General features: G+C 37.7%; 1 protein-coding gene across 16 annotated transcripts in view; it reads right to left on the reverse strand.

Annotated features, from left to right (window-relative positions):
- Positions 1 to 25680, reverse strand: part of ADGRL3 (adhesion G protein-coupled receptor L3) — a 1097183-nt gene that overhangs the window by 75285 nt on the left and 996218 nt on the right. For 6 of the 16 annotated variants that reach the window (XM_089687880.1, XM_089687881.1, XM_089687878.1 and 3 more), the window contains one exon: positions 20992 to 21009. The exons of 5 other annotated variants lie outside the window; for them this stretch is intronic. In XM_089687880.1, coding sequence (XP_089544006.1) covers positions 20992 to 21009 — 18 coding nt within the window. Of the gene's footprint in view, positions 1 to 20957; positions 21010 to 25680 lie in introns of all 16 variants that reach the window. 5 more of the 16 variants (XM_089687892.1, XM_089687884.1, XM_089687889.1 and 2 more) reach the window with 1 other exon arrangement.

Raw genomic sequence — 25680 nt, forward strand, 5'->3', positions numbered from 1 at the left:
GGCACCGCGCCGCCCCCCTAAAAAGTGCCTCCCTGACACCGGCTCGGAAGTGGCAGAACGCCGTATACCGGCGTATAAGACGACCCCGTGATTTTGATGATTATGCAAAAGTGATTTTGATGATTATTGCTTACAGCTAGTGAAAACCCAAGATTCAGTAACTCAGAAAATTAGAATATTGTGAAAAAGTTAAATATTGTAGACTTATGTTGTCACACTCTAATCAGCTAATTAACTAAAAGCACCTCTAAAATATTAGTGCAGCGCTAAAAATGCATGTCACAATTTCATAAACACATATATACTCACCAGACCATAAATAATAATGCGCATGGATTATAATACATCGCACATCTGGGGGTGCAGCGGTATGCTGGCAGCTACAGGTTCATCCATCCGTCAGGGTGGGTGCCTGGTGGTCCTGGGGAGGAATCAGTTCAGCCACAGGAGCCAGAAAGGTGCTTATAGTGTAGTATTTTATTATAGTAATGATAGCAAGTAACATAAAAGTATCCACGTGGAGTAACACAAGTTAATAAAATAAAGTACCAAGATTGCCACCGCTGATCTGCAGCCACCAGGCACCCACCCTGACAGACGGATGGATGATCCTGTAGCTGCCAGCATACCGCTGCACCCCCAGATGTGCGATATATTATAACCCATGTGCATTATTATTTATGGTCTGGTGAGTATACATCCGTCCCAAGGGTGGATTTCCTTTCACAAGTTCTTACACCATTGTTCTCCAGGGATAACCTCACGTGCCAATCATAGGCACTACTTCGGCCCATATCTTTGCACAAAAGATGTTTTAATATTCACAAATAATTCTACGAACTCCTTTTATTGCTTTTTACATCATTTGAATAATTTATATTGATATTGCACTTTTTTGCACTTTATTCACCTATTCGCTCAATTTACATGCGTTTATGAAATAAGTCACGAAATGTCATTGCTAAACAAGCTGGCTGTTCACACAGTGCTTTATCCAAGCATATTAATGGAAAGTTGAGTGGAAGCAAAAATTGTGGTAGAAAAAGGTGCACAAGCAACAGAGATAACTGCTTGAAATATATCACGCTGTGTGTAATGAATCTATATAATATATGAGTTTCACTTTTTGAACTGAATTACTAAAATAAATAAACTTTTTTTAATTCTAGTTTATTGAGATGCAAATATATGGATTCACGCTGGTGATACATTTTGATGGAAAAGGATAAAGGATTGACTTGTCACATTTTCTTTTTAAAAGAAAACGAATCATTTGGACTGATCACATTCACTCATCGTTTTTTTTGGATTATTCACTTTTTTGCAACTATTTGGTGTCTTCTAGGATGTTTTTTCACTTTGATATTCATTTTTTATTCTATTTATTAGTGTTATGTTATTTGTTAATATTGTTTCACAGTGACACTAATGATTAAGCACTTTTTAATCATACTGTGGTATTTTGTTCATTTAAGGTTATAGTGGCACCAGTGTTTTTTTATGTAATTTTTTTTAATACATTGAAGAGGTTGTTTTCACATATATTTCTTTTTTTCACCATAAAGTTTTAGCGCGACAAGACGCTGGTGCTGGCATACAAAATGTTGATTTCTTCATTAGCCCAAGAGCCTATTTACATGCTAATATAAATATGGTATTGGTGCCCTGTGATTCTACATAAGATGAACCATTCTATACCTGCTGAGTGTTGGAAATGCCCGCGGCACTATGTCCAATATTTGGGATGCCTGTCCTAAGATCACTCCTTTCTTGGATAAGATTTTAAAGTTATATGAATAATTGGTAGGAGACAAATATCCAAATAAGCCTCAAATTACAGTACTATCTATGCTCCCAGACTCTTATAAACCGCTCAAGAGAAGCTTGCTTAGAGATTTTCTGGCAACGGCAAGGTCTGTGAATGATAGGCACTGGCGCAAAACTGAACCTCCATTCTTGTGCAAATGGGCATTTGAAGAAGACAACATTGACCATATGGAACACATGATTGCTAGTGAAAATGATAAATTGGAGTCATAAAAGCTTATTAAGATGGTGTGGTCCTATTTCCGGTACTCATCAGACTTTACTTCCTTATCATCCTAGGTACTGGTTGCTGTGGCTTATAGCGACACTCTTCAATCTCATAGGAATGGATAGCTGCACTTTTGTCCCCCATTCTTTATTTTTCCTCCCCCCCCCCCTTTTTTTTCTTTTTCTCTCTCTCCTGCTTTATTCTCTTCCATTAGCTGCAGATATGGTGAATATTTTGGCACTCACAAGAACCTGCCCTACAGTACTATATATATATATATATATATATATATATACACACTGTGTATGTGTATGTGTATATATATATATATATATATACTGTATGTGTGTGTATTTGTTTTGTTTTAATTCCTGTACTTAGCACTGGCTATTAGTAGTTGGTAATTTTTTGTGAGCCCTATACTGTGCCTTACACCAATGCTTTTGTTCTTACATTAGGCTTGCAGTGTTTTTGTATTTTTTCAGTATATGTTTTTGAACACTTTAAAAAACACCCGATTAAACATAAAAGTTTAGCATGGAGAGGGATATATATATATATATATATATATATATTTGTGTTAAAAAAATATTACCACAGTTTCACACATCATAATTGTGTGTTTGTTAAAGCAACCCTTGTGATTGCCTTTTCTATCTAACAGTACTGGGCATAGAAGCTGTTACATGCTCTTCATTGCACCCTACTTACATCACAGCTATCTATCAATGCCTAGATAGCATCATCAAAACTCTGTGTAAAAATCAACTTTACCTTCAGACATCTAGACAATAGAATGTACCTGTGTACAGCACTTGACCAAGTTTGTGAAATTATCAATTTTCTGTTGCTTACACAGTAATGTGACAGAGTCTCTATCTCTTCTTTTAGGCTTACCTTACATTTTTTTGGTAGTCCTTATTTGGGGAAGAGCAGCCAGCCTATGGATTCTACATTTAGGAACATATTTATAAAGCAGTGAAACTGACCTTCACCATATGTTCACTGCAGGCATATGTTTTTTAAATGACAGTGAATGATTTACCAACAGTGCAAATTTTATGAAAATCACCATCAATGTTTTATAAATAAGCCTCTTAATTTTTGCTGTTGCCTCTCCTTGCCCCGCATTGTGAAAAAGCAGGCAGCCTATGGCCATTCTCCAGAAGGTGTGCCTCCAGTGCCTTAACTAATTAAATAAACAAAAATTACAACTGGCTGCTGAGTGCCTGGGAGGAGAAAGACTATGCTGGCAAAACAGCATAAAAATAAATACATATGAAAATAAATAAAAAAAATAGGATAAGTAAAAGCAAAAAAATAAATAAATTATAGCTGGGAATCTGCCACTCTGGTGCAACACAAGCCAGGAAATTTCCACTATATTTTGGGGATAAATATGGATAAGGAATTGGAAATGTGGCGTTGTGGTTTTGAAGTGCTTTTTTTTTGTTAAATATTATTAAACCTTTAAGACAATGCAGTCTGGTATTGCCAAAAGAGCTATTATTACACTGTTTTTCCACTGACCAATTGGTATAAAGTTGATGAGCATATACTTTCCTGTAGCTTTTAGGTCTGTTGTGACTGCTACTTTCACTGGTCAATTCAGGCCTATTGACACTTAAATAAAGAAAAAAAAAATCAGTCATCACAACCAAAACAACCTCCAAGTTGAAATTAATCAGGAGTGTGGTGCTGTTTCTGTATTTAAGACAACGGTTTTGGTGAATATATCATTGCAGTGGAGTTACTGGCCACATGTCTGACAAAGATGATTGTGTGCAGTGGATAGACCACAGTAGTCGAAATCATTATGGTCAATGCAATCATTTATGAGTTCCAAGTGTAAACCAGAGAGGTTTAGTTCCATTAGTGTTATGTCTTTGCTGGGACAGAAAATGTAAGGGAGCCATATGCATATGACTCCAAGAAATATATATTGCTTGGAGAGTGTGCCTGTCTGTCCACATGCAATCACATTATTCCTACTTTCCTAATTAACTAGAATTATTTTTTTTCTATTAACTGACAGTTTACTGTAATAACTGTTCCTGTCAGTATATTTCTGTCAGTAACGCTTCCTGTCGGTATAGAGGCTTGGAGTTGTTAGAGATCTGTCCATCCTTTCACTACAGCAGTAGATCAATGCTATAGTAGCTTATTGCTGGCACACATGATGAGGACTGGATAATCGTGGGCTCCAGGGATCCTAGTAAGAAATACAGATCACTTTGCCTTTAAGATGCCTATTGCCTAAAATTCCTCTGTTGGGCTTGGAGTCCAGGCCACAGAACAAAATGTGTGGCCTGTAGCCTGGCAGCCCAACTTCAAAAGTCCACTTGCCAGAATACCTGTCTCCTTAAAATAGCTGGGAAGCCTCAAAGGGAGTGGGCTGTGCTGCGAGTTTGAAAATCTTAGTGAATGATGAACTGATAGCACTGTTCAACAAATTTTTATTTTTTGCCAGTTTTGGAAACAAAAGGATCCATTTCTTAATGAATTTCACATTCTGAGTTCAAATATAACAATGAAATTTGTCAATTGGCTCTAGTTTTTCTGTAAACGGAAAGTTTTCTACTATAGGCGTAATGACTACATAATGCACAATAATTATATAGATAGATGTCTTTCCACAAATATAAAGCAAGTGATATTGACTACATGACAAAGCCTAAATGGCATAATATATTGCATAGGATGACCAAGAAAAATTATAGCCATAAGCTAAGTTGAATCATTTTAATACTTAGGATTCTCACTAGTTTTGTCTTCAGTTTGTGTCGGTTTTGCTTCTCTTGGCTTTTCTCTTGTATTCGAGGAAAGGGCTATCTCTTACAACTGCACGTGACTACACGCTTCAGGTTCTTCCTCACTTGACTCAACCACGAAGGATTCTGGTGCTTCAGGAATTGGTAGCCCCTCTCCATGAGGAACTGGACGTATTGCCGATGGAATATTTGGATAGTGCACAGATAACTTTTTCTTCTTATTTAGCCCTTTTACAATTGGAGGCACCATACAAAAGTAACAATTACTAACATGATCTGTTGGCTCTCTCCAAATCATTGGCACAGCGAAAGGCATAGATGCCTTTTTTCCATTCAACCATTGCTCCAGTGCCGTCCCACAAGAATTGCAGCATATATGTGGTGCCCAGCTCTTGTCCTGGTCTCCTATCTTGCAGCCAAAATACAAGTTGTAGGCTTTCTTAATCATTCCTGTTATCCTCCTTTTTTGTGAGATAAAAGTTATTTCACCGCAGATATAGCAGAAATTATCTGCTTTATTCACACAAGTTCGAGGCATTACTGAGTAGCCTATATAAGCATAAAACGAAATGTAAAGACGCTGTCGAACTACAATCAGCTACAGCTACTGCAGCTTTTATGCAGTGAAGTGATGCAATTAAAGGCTAATATTGCATCATCTCAGTATACATGCAATTTTCTATTGGTCAGTATCAATTGCGCAATACGCAGCTGAAGTTGCATCATAATTTTGAATGGCTTACGTCATTAGATGGGTGAATATATCATGGAAACTAGAGCTAGAAACTAGAAATCAACATTTTTTAGGGTCATTTTCGTTTTCAGCACCCCAAAATTATGTAAGATTAGCTAATTTTATGCCCAAAAATTTTTACCTGTTGAACAGTGTAGTCAGCGGTTTTACTTTTTCTTGTGCAAGGTGCACTTGGAAAGTAAAAGTTAGGGTAGACAACAAAACCTAGAAGATATAATGTCTAGAACTGAGACACTGACAAAAAGGAAACAATGTTCTAGGACTCAAGGAGATTTATGTCCTGGGACTTGAGTGGTTAAATAGAACGATTAGTGCAGCCTGTACCACCAGCAAAGTTTATGGATGCCTTTTCTGAATACACAAGCATCTTCCAGTTAGAGTATAAACTTTTAAAGGATAAGTTTACCTTTGGATCATATTTTTAGGGTGGAACATAACATGTAAAATGTTCTAGCATTTGCAGCCTCTTCCCTGACACCCGCTCACTGTGACAGCAGGCAGATACCAGCTGTCACAATTTGAAAAGCTGTAGGGGATTAACCTGTGAATGCCTACAGGTACTGTCATTGCGGCTGATTGGGTTCTAGCTCTCAATGATCTATGAGGGTGCTGGTGAGCACACTTGTAGTTCATTGATCTTCCTGCTCTCAGGTATGGACAGACAGCTATCCTGAGAGTCTGCAGGAGTTTCAGCTTGCACCTGTGATCTGCTGATCGAGGGTACGATGCTCTGCAGGCTCCTGAGAAAAAAATAATAAATGCACATTTTTTTACCTGCAAAAAATGTGCATTTATTTATTTTTTTCAAAAAATGAACTTATCCTTTAAAATTGCATAATGTTATAAGAGACATACAGTAACTCTCTAGTTGGTAGAGATGAAGTTCGGATTCAATGCTACCATGGGTTCACAGCGGATCTAGGAAAATGTACAGCCCCAGTGAATATGGAAAATAATCAGAGCAAACTCTTTGTAACCATAATACACTGCCTGGCCACTGAACCTGGGTCAACTGGCTTAGAATGGCTAAAAAGAGGTCTTGGATAAGCCAGCCCCCTCCCTATAAAAGGGTGAGAGAAATTGACAATGTGCTTTATATATGTGGTGGGGAAAGCATAGAGAGTGCTGCAGATAAACTGCATAGAACCAGATTAGTGTAGGGCTTGTAGGCATTAACAGGTCTGATAACGTAAATTTAAACCCTTAGTGAATATGATGTAGGTAGCAAAATGCTGTGTAGTTGGGGGTGGAAGAGTTATCTTTTTCATTTTTTGTTACACCTTAAGGCTGCTGATGTCCTGCAGCCTTTTTACGGCCTGCCCCTGCCCACATGCATTATAATGATAATCAGCTACATATGTTTTTTCAAAGTTTTCCTAATTGTTGCTGGTTGCAATTTCTTTTTTCACAGGAACCTTTTGAATGGTGACAATGGTCGAATATGCCTGAGCAATGTAAATTAGCACAGAAGCTTATAGTTTCCTTTAGGAGAGCATGTGACAGGGTAATTCAAAGGCAGAAAATTATGGGACACAGGGCAGAGCACTGCATAACACAAGCTAGGTAGGAGCTGATGACATCACGCTGTGAGCCAGAAGTGTACGATCGGCCATTTTGTTTGAGGTTTTTCTTGCTGTAATGCCTGTAAACTGCTGTGCACCAGGATATGCACACATTTTAAGTTGAGTATATGCAATTTTAATTTTAATTAAAAAATTCTATATTGTCTATATTCTATATTGTTTTCAAAGAGCACTATATATCTATTTTTATTTTGAGTTCCAAATAAATCTTGAGCAAAGGATTGCTGAGGATGGAGGCAAATTGAGGAACATCTGGATGCTGGAAAGAGGAGTAACAGCCCTGGCATAAGAAACCCCACTTAAAGGGGAAAGCATTCATTAGGCCAGAATATAATGTGAGAGAAAAAGAGTGTTGGTGAAGGGATATGCACAAGTGGTGAAAAAACGCTCTAGAGAGTTATTTATACAGTGGAAACTCTGAAAATCATTTGGCACATTTGGAAATAATATCCTCATTAACATTTTGAAAATATGTTTAATAAGAATATATGGACACATTGGACTATTGTTTAAGGTCTTTCATTGATAAAATATTGCATATACCACAAGATATACGTTTTTAATTAATTAATTTTTTTAGTTCATAATTTTTGTACTGCAAATTACTGCACAGCACTGATTTGATATATTTATTTATTTATTGTTGATACTTGTGGGAACACAGGAGGTGTGGGCACTATTGCACATATAGGTTTCCAGTATTATTGTGATTTTCCTTATACAATTGGTGGATGTTTATTTGTTTTGGCTGGTATTAGCTTAATTAGTATAATACTCTCCCCTATAGTGACTGCGCTTTGGTTTCTTTGATTTTTTTCTCTACCCAAACAAGGACCCTTATACTGTATATCAGCTGTCACCACATAACATGATTTATCCAAACAGTGTGCTTTTTTAACAGTATCACCAGCTGTTATTTGCATAAAAGCAAGCAAAAAAAAAAGACTTTCCAAGTGATATCATGTTAAAGCAGACCTTCGACCATTTAGGAAATTTACTCTTTTCTGCCTCCTCCCCTCCCTTTAACACAGTTGCTGAAAGAAAATGATATGTGTAAATGTTTTTTTTTATTTCTTTTTTATTGCCTAAGTGAGGATGAAATATGTGGGGGCTTCCCACCACCCCATTTTCAACAAACTGCTGCTGTTTTCTGCCAGTTTATCGAATCATGCAGAGACTTGTATGCACTTATATGCTGCTCCCACTCACAGTGAGGTCCCTCCTAGTAAGGTTTCCCACATGTTGAGGCATGTGGCTTGATATGGCTGAGGTGATGGTTAAATCCTTGCCCCCCTCCCCTTTCCTGGCCAGCCAGGTGGCATGCTCGGGGTCTGGTGTTTATTTTGAGGAGGAACTAATGCTTTTTCTTGTTTTTTTTTGTGTGGCGTTCCCCCTTAAAATCCATTTCAGATGTAAAGAGTCTGGTATAAATATTGAACAAAGTGGCCCACAACAGTTTTTAACAAGATCCTTGCCTCTGTGTTTAAATACTGAATAGGCCTGCCAGGAATGACTCACAGTTGGTAGGACCCCAGCAGCTGCTGGCATTCTAACAACCAGCCAGAGGGTAAGATGTCACATTTAGCAATAGTAGTAGCACTGTTGCTAAATTTTCCTCTGCAGCCGAAGGTTCAACTCAACACAAATTTAATTTGGCCGTTTGCCAAAACTCCAAACAAGCAAAGACCAAACCAGCAGCTCATCCCTACATAACATCGGCACAGAGAGAACTTTGGCTGCCAGAAAACAGTGCTGGACTCCAGTGACTATTAAGTTTGCTTTTTTACTTTCATACAGGGACAGTTCACAGGGACTTAGTATTAAATAATAAGTATAATTAAAGTTATATAGCAGGTTTGTAATTCTTATCTGTGATGGTTGCATTAGTTTTCTTAGGCTTTTTTATTTTATCAACACTTTAGCTACTTTTTACTCCTTGGGGTGTTTTTCCTTTTTTCAGATTTAAACCTTTACTTTGGGGTGATTTGCGCAGCCAGTTGTTGTGCATAGTTGAAGAGCTTCCTTTTTTCTGTGGCATCTTATCAGATCTTTTGAAAAAAAAAAACAAATCGTGCACAAAACACTGTAACACCAGGTGACCCCCCCCCCCCAGTCATATTCCCAAATATGCAGCTTTTCAAAAATATCAGAACTAAAGCCCTTAGACATGGCTTGGTAAACATTTTCCAGTACAGTACATAAACATGACCAGGTACGATAGGCTAAAATGTGGAAGCACAGACAAGCAGGTGTTTTGCTGCACTAGAAATTCAACTGCATCATCTAAAAACACTAAAGAAAAATCAGCAGCAGGGACGTTTTGTTAACAGATTATAGAGGGGAAAAGCTGAAACACAAAGCAGGTAAGCATAGGTAACCCAGGGATACTGTTAAAAAGCAAGCTAGTAGTTTAACGTATCTAGGTAGAAAAGACCGTTTTTGTCAGCAATTAAATTTTTTTTTTAACACGAAAAGATGCCAATCTCAAGCATCACAACCTGAGAGCAGTTTTGCAGCAGTTTTGTGGTGTGGGATGGTGAATGCCAGGCAGCTTCTTAGCCTTTGTGTCTCAGATCTTGAGTAAACTGGCATTGGCACCACATTTTAAAGATAATAAGCATAGGCCTAAATGTAGAGCTGTGAATCAGTGAGAACAGGTCAAAATATAGGGACAGAAAGCATGGAGTTTTCTCCTCTCAAAAATGTAGCCTTTTTTGGATAGGAATGGGTCAAGTGATTTTTTGGCAAGGAGATGGCAGGAGGAAAAGAAGGAGGAGACGTGGCAAGTGGCAGAAGTGTCAGTCTTTTCTTAGTAGAATCTATACAAATACATGTATTTACGTTATCTCTAACATCTGCAATGGGTGTTTGGTAGCCCTCAGTGATCGAGGTCTGATTCATTTTTATTAAAGTCAGCTTCTTCGCCACAAATCCCTCCATTGTGCCAGAAAACTTCTCTGACATGACATGCAGCAAGACAAGCTAGTACCTCAAGTGCCTACTGGTCTAACTATTTTTACATCTCTACAACTCACAGAATGATTGCTTGTAAGCTTTTCGGTTACAGCTTTGCTATCTCTGAACTTGTTTGTTTGACCAGGGTAGATACAACCTTATAAAGAAAAAAATAAAAAGTATAAAAAAAGTAAAGCTATAAATAATACAAAATGTATGTAAAGAGAGAAATTACATTTTGAAGGTGCTTTGGGACTCAGGAATAAGCATAGAAACACAGTATTTTATTCCACATCAAAAAATTTAGAACAGGCCAACGTGCAAACATTGGTAATATGTTCAATTCATATTGGTATGCCAGCCACCTTCAGCATCAAGCCCATTTCAAAGCGATTGTACAGAATAAATCATCAAATTCTCTATGGACATCACCACTATAACAAATAAGCAGCGCTTAAAAAACTGCTGAATATCTACGCATTTCGCAAATAGTCAAATGCAGTGGTTTTGGAGGAGGGGAGATGTCCTGCTGCTATGTTTTTGGACAGAACATTTGATTTTGGTCAATTCTTTGATTGATACATTTCTGGAGACACTGGGCCCTTGTCCTGCTGGCCTAGTGGTGTATGCCCTGGGTGTAGAAAGCGCCTCCCTTTAAGTTTACCTGCCTTTGTAGGAGACAGGAGACTGTGGATCTGGAATGATGTTGACTGTGCCCCAGCTTCTTGTATTTGAGCAGTATCGCCTATCATGTTTATATGCTAATTCATCAGATCTCCTGAAGAAGCATTATTTGTGAAATACAGAGATTTAGCAGTTTTTCAAGCTCTACTTTTATGTTTAGAGAATTTGATGATTTATTCTATACAATCTCTTTGAAGTGGGCATGATGCTTAAGGTGTCTGGCATATCAGTATGAATTGATCTTATTACCAGTGTTTTAACTTGTTTTTATTTTTTTTTATATGAATTAAAATACTATGTTTTAATATAGTAAGCTGCCTCTGCTCATTCCTGAGTCCTTGAGTACCTTAAAAATCCCATTTCCTGCTTTATATAATTTTTGTACTAATCTTAGGGTTGGATGTGGTGCTCACGATACCCCCAAAATTGCATAAAAACATAATGACAGCAGGAAGCTGTTAATGTGTGGTTGGTGCCATGAACTAGAAGGGGGGGGGTTTCTCCAGTTCACTTCGCTACTGCCTGTGCTTCCGCTTTTGTCCCTGGAGAAAAACTCACAGGAAAAGGTCAAAGAGGACTGAAGGGGGATTGAAATTAGCCCCCCACCAAATGTGGCAGCCGCACAAAATCCATTTGGGCCTCCTTGCAGCATCATTGCCTGCTGCCAGTAATTTTACCCAGATGGCATTGCCATCTGTGCCTATGTTTGCTTGATCAAGGAAAACAAGAAACAAGGAAAAATAAAATAAAAATGCTAAAAAAGCAAATATGTAAATAATTTGTTTTTAAAAAGTAAAATATGTTTAAAAATATTTGATGGTCAGTAGAAATATGGTAATGTGGGTCAAACCCAATATGATCATGCCATAAGGGAAAGCTCTTTGGAACTGGGTTTATATATATACTGTATATATATATATATATATATATATATACAGTGGGGATCGAAAGTTTGGGCACCCCAGCTAAAAATTTGTATTAATGTGCATAAAGAAGCCAAGGAAAGATGGAAAAATCTCCAAAAGGCATCAAATTACAGATTAGACATTCTTATAATATGTCAACAAAAGTTAGATTTTATTTCCATCATTTACACTTTCAAAATAACAGAAAACAAAAAAATGGCGTCTGCAAAAGTTTGGGCACCCTGCAGAGTTAATATCTTGTCTGCCCCCTTTAGCAAGTATCACCGCTTGTAAACGCTTTTTGTAGCCAGCCAAGAGTCTTTCAATTCTTGTTTGAGGTATCTTTGCCCATTCTTCCTTACAAAAGTCTTCCAGTTCTTTGAGATTTCTGGGCTGTCTGTCATACACTACTGTTTTAAGGTCTATCCATAGATTTTCAAATATGTTGAGGTCAGGAGATTGTGAAGGCCATGGCAAAACCTTCAGTTTACGCCTCTTGATGTAATCCCCCATTGGATTTCGAGGTGTGTTTAGGATCATTATCCATTTGTAGAAGCCATCCTCTCTTTAACTTCAGCTTTTTCACAGATGGTATCAAGTTATCATCCAAAATTTGCTGAAATTTTATTGAATCCATTTTTCCTTCTACTCGTGAGATGTTCCCTGTGCCACTGGCTGCAACACAACCCCAAAGCATGATTGATCCAACCCCATGCTTAACAGTTGGACAGAGGTTCTTTTCATTAAATTCTGTGCCCCTTCTTCTCCAAACATACCGTTGCTCATTCCGGCCAAAAAGTTAAATTTTAACCTCATCGGTCCACAGAACTTGTTTCCAAAATGCATCAGGCTTGTCTATATGTTCATTTGCAAAGTTCAAACGATGATTTTTGTGGTGAGGACGTAGAAGAGGTTTTCTTCTGATGACACTTCCATGAAGACCATATTTGTACAAGTATCTCTTTATAGTGGAATAGTGTACCACAACTCCAGTGTCTGCCAGATCTTTCTGGAGGGATCGTGCAGTCAAACGTGGGTTTTGAATTGTTTTTCTCACAATCCTGCGAGCTGTTCTGTCTGATATTTTTCTTGGTCTTCCAGATCTTGCTTTAACTTCCACTGTTCCTGATGACTGCCATTTCTTAATTACATTCCGAACAGAGGATATTGACATCTGAAAACGCTTTGCTATCTTCTTATAGCCTTCTCCAGCTTTGTGAGCATCAACTATTTTCAGTTTCAGTTTTCTAGACAACTGCTTAGAAGAACCCATGGTGCTGATTGTTGGGGCAAGGTCAGATGAGTCTGGGCATTTAAAACCTTTGAGATTGACATCACCTGGTCTTCCCAGACGATGATTGAGAACAATCCATGACACTGGCAGGTCTCAGCTTTGCAAAGGGGGCAGTGCATGCTATAAATTCTGCAGGGTGCCCAAACTTTTGCAGACGCCATTTTTTTGTTTTCTGTTATTTTGAAAGTGTAAATGATGGAAATAAAATCTAACTTTTGTTGACATACTATAAGAATGTCTAATCTGTAATTTGATGCCTTTTGGAGATTTTTCCATCTTTCCTTGGCTTCTTTATGCACATTCATACAAATTTTTAGCTGGGGTGCCCAAACTTTCGATCCCCACTGTATATATATAAAAACCCAGTTCCAAAGAGCTTCCCCTTATGGCATGATCACATAGAAGGAGGTGGAATAGGAAGAGGTGAAAGAGGAAGGGCAGGATGAGTAGAGGGGAGGGGGAGGTAGGGGACAAGGAGTTGGGAGGAAAGCGATGAGGAGTACAGGGAGGAGTTGGAAGAGGTGAAAAAGAAGAGGTTAAATTAGCAATGCAAAGCATAGATGGACAACATTTGCTTCACTGGAGTGATTTGTAGAAACATACGCTCAAGAACTGAAAGTTTTAGATCCTGGGCTTGGCAGTGGACCCCAGCTGTCACTGGCAGCCAGCATTTTCAGTTACGGGGCTGCAAGAGCCACTGAGACCTGTAAGTCTATCAAGTAGCACTGGATTGAACAGCCAATATCCCATCCCCATTTTAGAAAAGAAACAGAACACAACTTCCTAAGAAATTTTGTAACTGGAATACAACAAAGTTTTGACATAATCTAGAGTATATAGTTCACATTTAAACGTAGAGTGGTTGTCTCTTTTACTACTCCTCTGTAGAATCACTGCAGGAAAGATGTTTTCTATGGGCCCCATGATTTAAAGTTACACTCTTTCATACACATGGATGTCACTTTGTGACAGATAGTGTGTTGGTACAAATGTTTAGAAAACCTACCTTTCTTTGAAAGCTTACCATCATTGAACCGTAAGCCCTGATATGCAGTTCAATTTTTGTGTGGTACACATTAAATTCTCTTTTTGATCTTATTTCTTTGGATGAGGTTAAAATTGGTGCCAGAAGATTTTGTAAACACTGGGTTATCTTGGCAATAGCAGGCTAAATACAGCTGGATTGGATGATTGGCAACTCATGTCTGGGGTACTCATCCAGCAGCCCCCCAACTCCCCCAACCCTCTTTAGTCTACCCTGTGTGTGTATATACCCTAATATATATATAAAGTATAGTATACAGTATATATATATATATATATATATATATATATATATATAAATTTCAGGATACATAGGGCATACATTTGGTGGCATAATTGGATACTTTTTTTATGTTTTGTGATTTAATTAGGAGGCAATAGTAAAATTAGAAAAAACTTTGCAAAGCTTTTTTTATTTTTTATTTTTTTTACCTTTCCTAATGCTACAATGCAACACATGCAGGAAAAAAATAACATGTTTGTATAAATTGTTAGTACAATAGAAAAAAAAACATCAAGTAAGGTTTGCATGGAAACACATTAGCACAACAGCGGCAGTTACACAGGTTTGTGTCTGCTATGGTTCCAAAAATATTGCACTTGCTTCCACAGTACATACAGTACAAGTGTCATCCAGAAAATTTGATGGAAAGTGTGATGGGAGTGACTTTTGGGGGTGGGGGACCTCTGTGTCAGCTAATGTTCTCCCCATTATGTTTAAGTGACCCTGTGCCTGTTAAGGGGTACAGGGTGTGAATGTCCCAGTCTTGTGTATAGTGTGTGTTCCTTTGTTCTCCGCCATGTGGTTCAGGGAGAAGGACCAGTCCGTACTTCTCCCCAGCGACGGGTATGTTCTACGGGAGAGGCAGAGGTTGGCTGGGTGAGTAACGCTTGGTGTGGGACAATTTTGCATTGGGTACTGCATGGGTGCTGGCATTGAGGGACTGGAGGTACAGACTAACTTCAGAGTACATCTGTCTGGGATCTACTCCTGTGTTAGTCTCCTGCCGAAAGGGGAGCTATGTGACGGGAGTGACTTTTGGGGGTGGGGGGACCTCTGTGTCAGCTCATGTTCTCCCCATTATGTTTAAGTGACCCTGTGCCTTTTAAGGGGTACAGGGTATGAATGTCCCAGTCTTTTGTATAGTGTGTGTCCCTTTGTTCTCCGCCATGTGGTTGCCCATTGTCTACTGCCATGTGGCTATTCCTTTCTTCTCGGCCACGTGGTTGTCCATTGTTTGTTTGTCATGTGCTTCATCCCATTGTTCTGTGTCTTGGGTTGGTTGGGGTGGTTCCCTGTAGCTCTTCCCACTGATGGGGAGGGTTGATGATGTGTTTCCTGTTCCTGGTTGTGTTTCCCCGCCCTCTGTATATATCCTGTGTTTTGTGTTAAAATAAAGAGTTGGCTTCCTGTTTTAAGAAGAGCTGGGTGTTGTCTATTTTCCTGAGGGATTTCAAGGGTGTGGTCCGTGGATGGTGTTCGGACAGGGGAAGCTGCAGTATAACAGAATATACCCAAGAGTGGTTGGGTTCCGTTACAGAAAGAATTTTGTGAAATCTGTGGAGAATCATCTGTATTGACTGTATAATGTATGTATATGTATATATATATATATATATAATATACTGTGTGTGTGTGTATATATTATGTGACAGTATTATGTGATCGATGGACGCTATGTGTCACCTCGTATTCGGTCATACTTGGAAGTTTAAGGTGAAATCCACTCCGAGTTTTCTAGGCCACTATGGCAGAGATGGTTCCGGACCTGATTTTGTGGTCCACTGATGACCACCAACAGGTGGTATAAATAAGGCAGGGCTGGAGCAAGAAGCTGCTCATGGCCTGGGACTCAGAGAGCCATTCTGAGAGAGCTGTGTGTGTTATACCAACAAGAAAAGGTTTGCGTATTGTATTGTTTTGTTTTGGGTGACAGGGAGAAGCCCATCACCTATGAGAGACGAAAAGTTCTATGTTTAGTTAGTGCCTGGGTGGCAAGGGTTTATTTTGCTGTTTTCTTTGTTTTGACATTTTTTGCAAACCTGTGAATAAAGCTGACAACCAGTCAGATCTTTAAGAAAGCCTGCTGTGCGGTCTACCTTTTTTCCCAGGGAAGGTGATCCCCCACCTGAGCTAACCCCAATATATATATATATATATATATATATATATAAAATCACCAGCCACTTTATTAGGTACACCTGTTCAATTGCTTGGTAACACAAATCACTAATCAGCCAATCACATGGCAGCAACTCAATGCATTTAGGCATCTAGACGTTGTGAACACGACTTTCTGAACTTCAAACTGAGCTTCAGAAGGGGGAAGAAAGAGGATTTAAGTGACTTTAAATGTGGCATGGTTGTTTGTCCCAGATGGACTGGTCTGAGTATTTCAAAAACTGCTGATCTACTGGGATTTTCACGCACAACCATCTCTAGGGTTTACAGAGATGTGATCCGAAAAAGAGAAAATATCCAGTGAGCAGCAGTTGAGTGGACGAAAATGTCTTGTTGATGTGAGAGGAGAAGGAGCAGACTGGTTCAAGATGATAGAAAGGCAACAGCAACTCAAATAACCACTCGCTACAACCAAGGTATGCATAATACCATCTCTGAACACACAACATGTCAAACTTTGAAGCACATGGGCTACAGCAGCAGAAGACCACACCAGGTGCCGCTCCTGTCAGCTAAGAACAGGAAATGGAGGCTACAGTTCACACAGGCTCACCAAAATTGGACAATAGAAGATCGGAAAAACGTTGCCTGGTCGATTTCAGCTGTGACATTCAGATGGTTGGGTCAGAATTTGGTATGGATCTATCCTGCCTTGTATCAACAGTTCAGGCTGGTGGTGGTTGTGTAATGGTGTGGGGCATATTTGTTTGGGGCACTTTGGGCCTCTGAGCATCATTTAAATGCCATGGCCTACCTGAGTATTGTTGCTGACCATGTCCATCACTACAGTGTACCAATCTTCTGATGGCTACTTCCAGCAAGATAATGCACCATGTCACAAAGCTCAAATCATCCCAAACTGGTTTCTTGAACATGACAATGAGTTCACTGTACTCCAATGGCCTCTACAGTCACCAGATCTCAATCCAATACAGCACCTTTGGGATGTGGTGGAACGGGAGATTCGCCTTATGGATGTGCAGCAGACAAATCTGCAGCAACTGCGTGATGCTATCATGTTAATATGGACCAAAATCTCTGAGGAATGTTGCCAATACCTTGTTGAATCTATGCTCTGAAGGAAAAATGCAATCCAACCAGGTACTAGCAAGATGTACCTAGTAAAGTGGCCGGTGAGTGTGTGTGTGTATATGTGTGTGTGTATGTGTATATATATATATATATATATATATATATATACACACACACATACTGTACATATATATCTTTGTCCTGCAAAATTGCATGTACATTTGTTCTCTGCTAATGAACCAGTTCTTGTAAAAATAGGGCGGAATCCAATGTTCTTTTAGGGAAACACAATTGCATGCAACTTGATACTTTCTAATAAGCAGCCCATTCCCAATGGCTTAACCTGTGATTGTACTTAGCATGCAATGCAGTGTCTCTTTCTTTAGTAAATGAATAAACAGTGCTTGTGTACAGATAATGACTGACATGACAAAAAAAATAAACAGTACCTGTGGGGGGAAGGGAGGGGGGGGGCTTGAGTAGGATGGTATCTGAACTTTGGTGGTGACCCTCATTTTTTGGATTTCTTGTTTCAGTCACTGCCAAAGTTCAGATACCATCCTTTTTGTACTCTTGAATTTTTATCAGTAAGGCACATGAAAACCCTTTGGTTCTTTTAGTTCCTACTCACCATAACCTTCTGGGTTAAACTTTTACATTGGTATAGGAAATCACTTTAAAGGGAGTGCAAAGTGTCTTGATATATAAATTCCAGCATTAAAATACTTAAAAAAAAAAAGTTCTCTAGCCAGATACATAAAAAGTATTGGATATGGATAGTTAATATTTTAATTTGCAATCAATAGTTGAAGCTTTAAACTCCTCTACACATATTTTCCAGGCTAGTCTGAGCTGCAGTTCTGGAAAAAGTCTGTTGTTTACAGAGCCCACTAGCTAAAAAAAAATACATTTTACATGCAACTGAATAAGCTCTCTCCACTTAGGAGTTTCAAGCAGAGAGAGAGACTGAAATTAGATATCTTGTTTGTGAAACCATTGTCAGAATGGGAACCTTGTATTAAGGGCCCATTCATAATACTGTGTTGCATTAATGCACACACATGAATGTTTTTCATACATTGCATGCATTATGTTAAAGCAACCTACTCATTTTGCATAGGCAGTCAACAAAGTATCCACACCTGAGCATTGTGGTGCTCTGCAACACAGGTGTTTTTTGCCTAAAGGTCTATTCTCCCATGTCTGTTTTCATACAGTAACACAAATCTGTTTTACTGCATAAAAATGCATTAATAGCTGCAATACGTTTTTTTTTCATGTGGCCAGTTTACATGTATGTACAGCAATTTCATGGGTTTTTTACGTGAAATCATGTTTTGTTTTTTTTGTTTTAAAGGGAAATTTAAAAGGATTAATTCACACCTATTCCTGCATTACCAAGCTTACTGCAAAAGGTGTGAATGGGCCCTTAATGTATGTAAAGAATGAATTTCACTACAAAACACATCACAATGCATGTACCAGTGTGTTGAAAGTGCACTGCCATTGATCCAAATAAAACCTTCAGTGCCACTCTAAATTGAGACAGAGATCTCTGCGCTGGTTGCAGTGAAGGGAGCTAGCGTCAGTTCACCATTCAAAGGGGTAAGAGCATTATCAAAGAGAAAACAAGGTGCCACTCACCAATCCTGTGCCTTAGTACCCTGACATGTTTTACCCAAGCCCCCCTGTGGGTGTGCTGAAACATGTCAGGGAGCCTGACTGGAGCGGCGCACACTGAGGCCACATTCATCGACATACTTATGCACTGGATTGGTGAGCAGCGCTTTTTGTTCTCTTTGAAAGTGCACTGCCATAATGTGCAATAAAACCATTTATTACTGCAGAACAATAGTGTGAATTCAGCCTAAATACTTATTGGTAAAATAAAGAACATGTACACCAGAAAATAAATTAATATACGTTTCAAACATTTCTATAATAGATCCTAAACCATCAGGGCCCATTTACATCTATGGGTTTTTAACGTATTTCACTGCATGTACACATTAGCCATTATTTTAATTGGTGCTAGTTTACATCTGTACTATATATTGATGTGCATCAATTTTTGTGGTGCATCAATGTTCTATTTATGACAAAGTAAGTGCAGGAAAATGCATAATTCTTGTTAATGTATGTAAAAATGCATGCAACAGGCAGTGTTCTAAACCTTTCTGAGCTTGAGGTCTGGATTAAAATCTTAATTGATTTCAGCAATGTAATTTTAATATCCTTACAAAGGTTAACATTATTTAATAATACTACATTTTTCAGAGCAACCAAATATAAGGCAGAGAAGTCCGTACAGAAAACTGGAATAAGAAAAAAATATTCAATGTGGTAACCTAGCAGTACCATTTTCCGATTTAATCTGCAGCCTATGTCAGTATCTATGGTTTTCTTCATCCAGCATACACTGAATGACAATGAATGAATACTCCCACTGCAGCACAACTGTTTAGCTGATATTGGTGCAGGGAATGGAGTTCATGAGGCAGGGTAGAATAGCATCACTAACTTATTTCTGCTTAAAAACTTAGTTGCACGTAAGAAGAAATATGTTAGGTGGGAAAATGGATATAAATTAGAAAGCTAAACACAAAAAAGCGAGCTAGAGAAACAAATGTAAAGTAAATGTAAAACAAAACGAAGAAAGAAGCAAACTGTGAAGAACAAACAAGAAAAGGAGAAAGAAGAGGAATAATAAGGGAAAAAACACATGGGAAGTGGCAGATGCTGCATCAAGTACAGTACTGGTGTACTGTATAGTATTACGAACACCATTATATCTGGTGATTAGGGGATCAGAATGCCTAAACTGGGTCATATATTGGTGAACATTATACTTCTATCTCATTTATTTTTAAAAGATAATATGTGCATTCATGTGTGTGTTTGTGTTTGTCTATATAAACATACACATATGCTCATGTCACATATTCAGATGGTACTTTAAAAATAGTTTTATTACTGTGCATGAATTCAGATTTTTTTTAAATCAAAAATATGTAAGGCTACGTACACATGAAGCCCTAAAGGAAGCAGTCGGAATGACCTGGCATTTTAGGTAGGGGCTTTGCCATTGAGTTTAAGGGCTCAGTACAGAAAAGTTTTTGTCAAAGCATTTACTTCACTTTAGACTGATTCACTTAAAAATAACTAATGCTGCTGTCCCCAATCACTTCAATTGCTCACCCATGGTGTCTTCTCACTGAGGTGAGAGAATGCTCACCAGATGCACTGGTTATGGTTACAGCAAGTATTGTATGTACATAGCCTATATTACACCAAATACAATGAAATTTGTTTACAAAATGCATGATTATAAAAATAGAAAATCCATAATGTTCTTAATGCCCATACATTGATCATAGGACACTATTATATGATAAGCAATAAATTTTTCATGAAAAATATTTTTTTGAGAAGAATCAATTAACAGAACCAGTCACATTTTATCATCTTATTTTACTAAATTCAGCCTTTACTGTATGCTTTGGCATCACTTATTTACAATAGATAGACTGAGCAGACTAAACTGTTAGCTCACTATGCATACTTCAAACATTAGTTAACATAACATTGAACATTTTGGTATGGTCTTAAGATGCCATATAATACAGCAAGGACTGAAGGTAAACAACTGTATTTTATGATGTTGCTGGTTATTTATTTATTCATATATAAATATGATAAATTAAACTAAAAAAATTACATTTGATATGCAATATTTAGTTTTACTCCCATACTTGTCTCTCTGTAGGGCTCTAAGCGACAGCATGAAGGAAAGGAAAGAAAAAAAACAATAAGTAAAGCTTACTACAACATCTGAAACATGAAAAACACGTGAGCACGTAGATGAAAATAATATTCTGAACTAAAATTTGTCATCTTTTTGCTAAATGTGTTATAATTGTGCAAATGTATAGGCAGTAATTTCCCTTTTATGCATGTAAAGTAACCCAGTTCATGTACACCATTTGGTTGTATCTTTCTCTTAAAGCAACCAAAATTATATGTTGGCAGTTAATTGTACAAATTGTTGTATAAGGTAGACTGTGAAAAACTACAATAACTGTAACTAAAAAGCTGTTATTCTTATTATATGTGGTAGCACTAATAGTAACATTACAACAAATTAAAAACAGATATAATCACTGGCGTAATAATTTAGGTAATCACTCAGTAAAAACATTGTTTATGTTCAACATTTAAACAAACAAATTCATCAGCAAGAGGATATAACAATGGACAATTGAAACAAAACTATTTTTAACCAAACTGTTGTCCTCTTTCATTTGAGGTACAGGATGAATGCTAAAAAAAAAGGTAAAAAGAAAAAAAATGAGGACTATAAAAAATGCATTTGAAAGATCAACAAAAATAAAGAAAAAAAACAGAAAAGTTAAAAAGAGCATGAAGGAGATAGAAAAAGAACATAGGGAGGTAGCATTACAATGCAAAATATACATTAAGTTGAAGAATTAAAGTAAAATAATATCTAGCCAATATATGGAGGTTTAGTGAGGAAGTAAAAAATAAGGTAAAACAAATGAAAAAAAAAAATAAAATAAAAACGATAAAGCATATAAGTATAATGCAAAAAGGAGGAGGGAAAAGAGCAAAACATTACATGTTACAAGCACGATGGTAAGAAGGATGACTATATCGATGTCAGTGTAAACTATACTAAAAACTACACAAAAAAGAACACATTCATTTGCTAATCAATTTATCTTTGTGTTTACAAATAGTAAAACTTTTTATTATTAAAGCTGTATTAACTCCCTCAAAAATTTATATATTTCAGCTTAACATTTCTTAGATGTGGTGGTTACATTAGTTTACTTATTTATGCTTTCTCTCCATTTTTTTCTCCCTGTACAGCAAAAGTGGTAGTTCGAGTGATGAGACAAACTATTTGCCATTGAAGGGGCGATTTTTGTGGTCAGATTTCATTCATTTATGTAAACCCTTTATTTCAACAGGGAAAAATTGTTGCTGCAGCTGTTTAAACAGTGTTAACTAGAGTTTGGCTTTGTTAGTCAAGTCAATCTAAATCTGTGTACTAAACACTACCCTCTACCCAGATTGCCAAACCTGCTGCCCAAAGTTGCCCTGCTTCCCCCCCCTCCCCCACACACACAGAAAAGTGTGATACTGGCAGGATCACAGGGTGAAAATAAATGGAAAAAAGCAACAAAAAAACCCCACATTTTTGTTTGGGGTTTTAATATCGCTTTGGATATCAAATCAGCCTAAGTAAACTGATCCTTCATGTTTTTGCAGTATTTGCATTTAGGAGATGACATATTATAGCAATTAACAAATTAATTTTCAGTTTGACTTTTCATTTTTACTTGTTTTATATTTTATTCATTATATTTCATCTACATGTGATGTGGTAAGCTCCATATCAATGAAAGTTATTAAAGCATATTTCCACTTTTGCAGTCAAATTTGGGAAAACCCTACCATATGTTTGTTATGTGTTCCCATTCACACAGCATAGCTAAAAACATTTAATAAACTCCTAGATTGTAAGCTCGTAAGAGTAGGGCCCTCTTACCCCTCGTACGTTGTTTGTTGTTGTTGTACTGTGCCATGTATTGTCCCCCCTATTGTACAGCGCTGAGCAAACCCTTTGGCGCTATATAAACTCGTAGTAATAATAATAATAAAATATTTCTTTAGATATTTCTCAGAAGAAGGTGCCATAGCTGACTGCAAGGTTTTTTTTGAACAATGTCAGAGTGCATCTGTCCTAAGTCTGTTCTCATTAACATACAATGGAAGAAACCCAGCCTCTACACCTTTAACCCTTTTTTGGGACAGACAGTGTTCAAATCTAGTTACAATTTATAATGAAGATCTGTACAATACAGACAAGGTTAAAAATGGAAAACACAGTAACCCAGCCCATCATAAACAAAGAGATCTAGCAGTATTTTTTCTTGCTGGAGTTTTTGAAAAAGATCAACTAAAAAGGTAAGCTGGAATTTGTATTTTTTGTTATGCTATTTGAATAGGTACATGTAACAAAAAGTAGGTGCTTCCCAATTTGACAACAAAAGTGGAAATGTATTTTACAGACTGTTGAGATAAGGCTAATTTTTAGTCTTCTGTTTTTATTATAAACCTCAGTTAATCTATTTTTTTTCATTTGGGCCAGACCTGACCCACAGACACGTACAAAAAAAAGAAGCAATGAAACAGTCATTGTGCAGTGCCATGCAGGGCGGAGAGCCTGCACATTTTATGAGCAAATAAGGCTGGCCAATGAACATATACAATTATAGACTCTAGACAAAAACAATGTTTTCTTGTTAAAAATAATAAAGGGCCAGTGTAACCAAGAGATACCTCAGTATTAGGTGGAGCCTGTTGGATTGAGTTAGCCCCTAGTTTGTTGGATATTCCAACTACCTATTATAATTTTTTACTCTTTCCCTGTCTACGAGCCTTGGATGTGCTGACCACCTTTGCATGTTCTAACACATCCATTTGCATCCTGTATAATAAAAAATAAGTAAAAAATTAACAGGGAGAGTGGGAACCCATATTGTCAGGCAGTTCAGGTGGGTAGGCTGACCCTTTATAATTCATTGTAAAAATATTTACACTAAACTGGTTACATTGACACACATGTAGCATAAACTGATGATAGCACAGCCCAAAACTAACTACCCCCCTTTGCGATCTATACTTCCTGACTGTATACCCCCAGCATGCCACAGTGTTTTGCATTTTTTTTTTCAGAAATGAATTGCCAGACAATGAAAAGGAAAAATGAACAGTGTTCACTGAAAGACTTCCTTATCAGGACAAATATAGGGAGTAAATCCCCACCGGAGACACAGACAGCAATACAAACTCTAGAATTGAAGTGCCACACTATATTAGGAGGGTCCAGATACAAGTTCATCCCAAAGACCAATTGTTTACAAAATCCAATTTGTTTTTAGGGCTGAAGAAATAAAGTATGCAAACTGAAAAAAAACATTAATTAGGGTGTTTAAACAGTGAGGGGGTTTGCATATCATCCATCACTATCTGGTTCAAGCTCTTTTAATATTTAAATAGTTGTAACCAGAAACATGTGCCTATATTTGAAGCTTCCCCTCCCAGGTTTCATGACAGCTTTAACTTTTCAGAGATTTGAACACCACTCAACTCTATTCCAAACTGAAAAAAAAACAAAAAAATTTGCCATTGCATACATCTTTAACAACACTAACGCTCGGTTCACAGTAGTGCGGTTTTTCAGGATGTGGCACTGCAGCCCATTCATTTGAATGGGCTGCCTTGTCTTGCAAAATGCAGGAAAAAGGTCCGATCACCTTTCCAGAAATCACAGCCAGCACTACAGAGTGATTCCCAGTGTGGTTGCGATTTCCAGTGTGGGCAGTGTGCCATTAAGGTTATTGGCATCCGCCCATGGGTCCCACATTTTGTGTGCAGGTGGTTGCAGCTGCGGGTCCCACAGCGGCTTCTACTCGCACTAGTGTGAACCAAGCATAACTTAAAGCACAACTCCAGGCAGGTATAAGACAAATTAATGCTGCTAATTATTAAAATTAATAATATATGTATTCTTAACTGTAATTAGTGTAGTTACCTGAAGCTGACTTGATATCAGCCTCTTACTTGGAGCTATTCAGGTGAGCTGTATGCAATTGTAATGACAAGGAACAAGCTGACAGGAGAAGAGCAAAGTGAGCAGAGAAATGACCTTAACAGTCTATTGCTGCTCTTTCACTTTTAAATTACAGGCTGAGGGAAGGGAGGTGTAACCATTGTATTCCCTGTAGCAGAGAAAGTAAAGCCTGTTACCACATTGAGTTTATTTTTTTGCTGTACTAACTAAGCAATGTTAGTGCAGCAATCTCTCCCACTGTGCCTTTATATTCTGACAGGGGGACTTCTTTTCCCCCCTCCAGAACACAAACCAATGGCTGCGAGCGCTGATTGGATGCTGGTTTTCCACCATGTCCCTTCGACAAAAGCCAGTCTTAGACCGGTTTCTGATAAAAGGACAGCTGTACTCACAGTCTGAATGTTGGGCGGTTTTTGCTTAACTCACCAATATTCGGATCATTTGTACCCAGGTCAAGTCTTTCTACTTACAGTGCTCTACTTCTAGCTCAGTCTCTGCATGTCATTTAAAGGAAATGCTTCTCAAATTTTTAATATAAAAATATGGCCTCTCATATGCAATCCTGATTAGACCAGTAATGTGCAGAAGACTGCTGCATTGCCATGTATTTTAATTTGTGTTGCACTTTGCATGGCAATACTCTTTTCGTTGTATTTTATTGCCATTCGATTTAAAAAAAAAAAAAAGGTCACTGGACATGTGGGTATGATAAAATAAAACTAAATAAATACAATAAAACTTTGTAAAATAATTATTTTAACCACTTAAGCGCCAGAACCAG

Source organism: Staurois parvus, unplaced genomic scaffold (genome assembly GCF_062004578.1).
Source record: "Staurois parvus isolate SC_StPar_1 unplaced genomic scaffold, SC_StPar_1.0 ptg000439l, whole genome shotgun sequence".
NCBI classification, from domain to species: Eukaryota; Metazoa; Chordata; class Amphibia; order Anura; family Ranidae; genus Staurois; species Staurois parvus.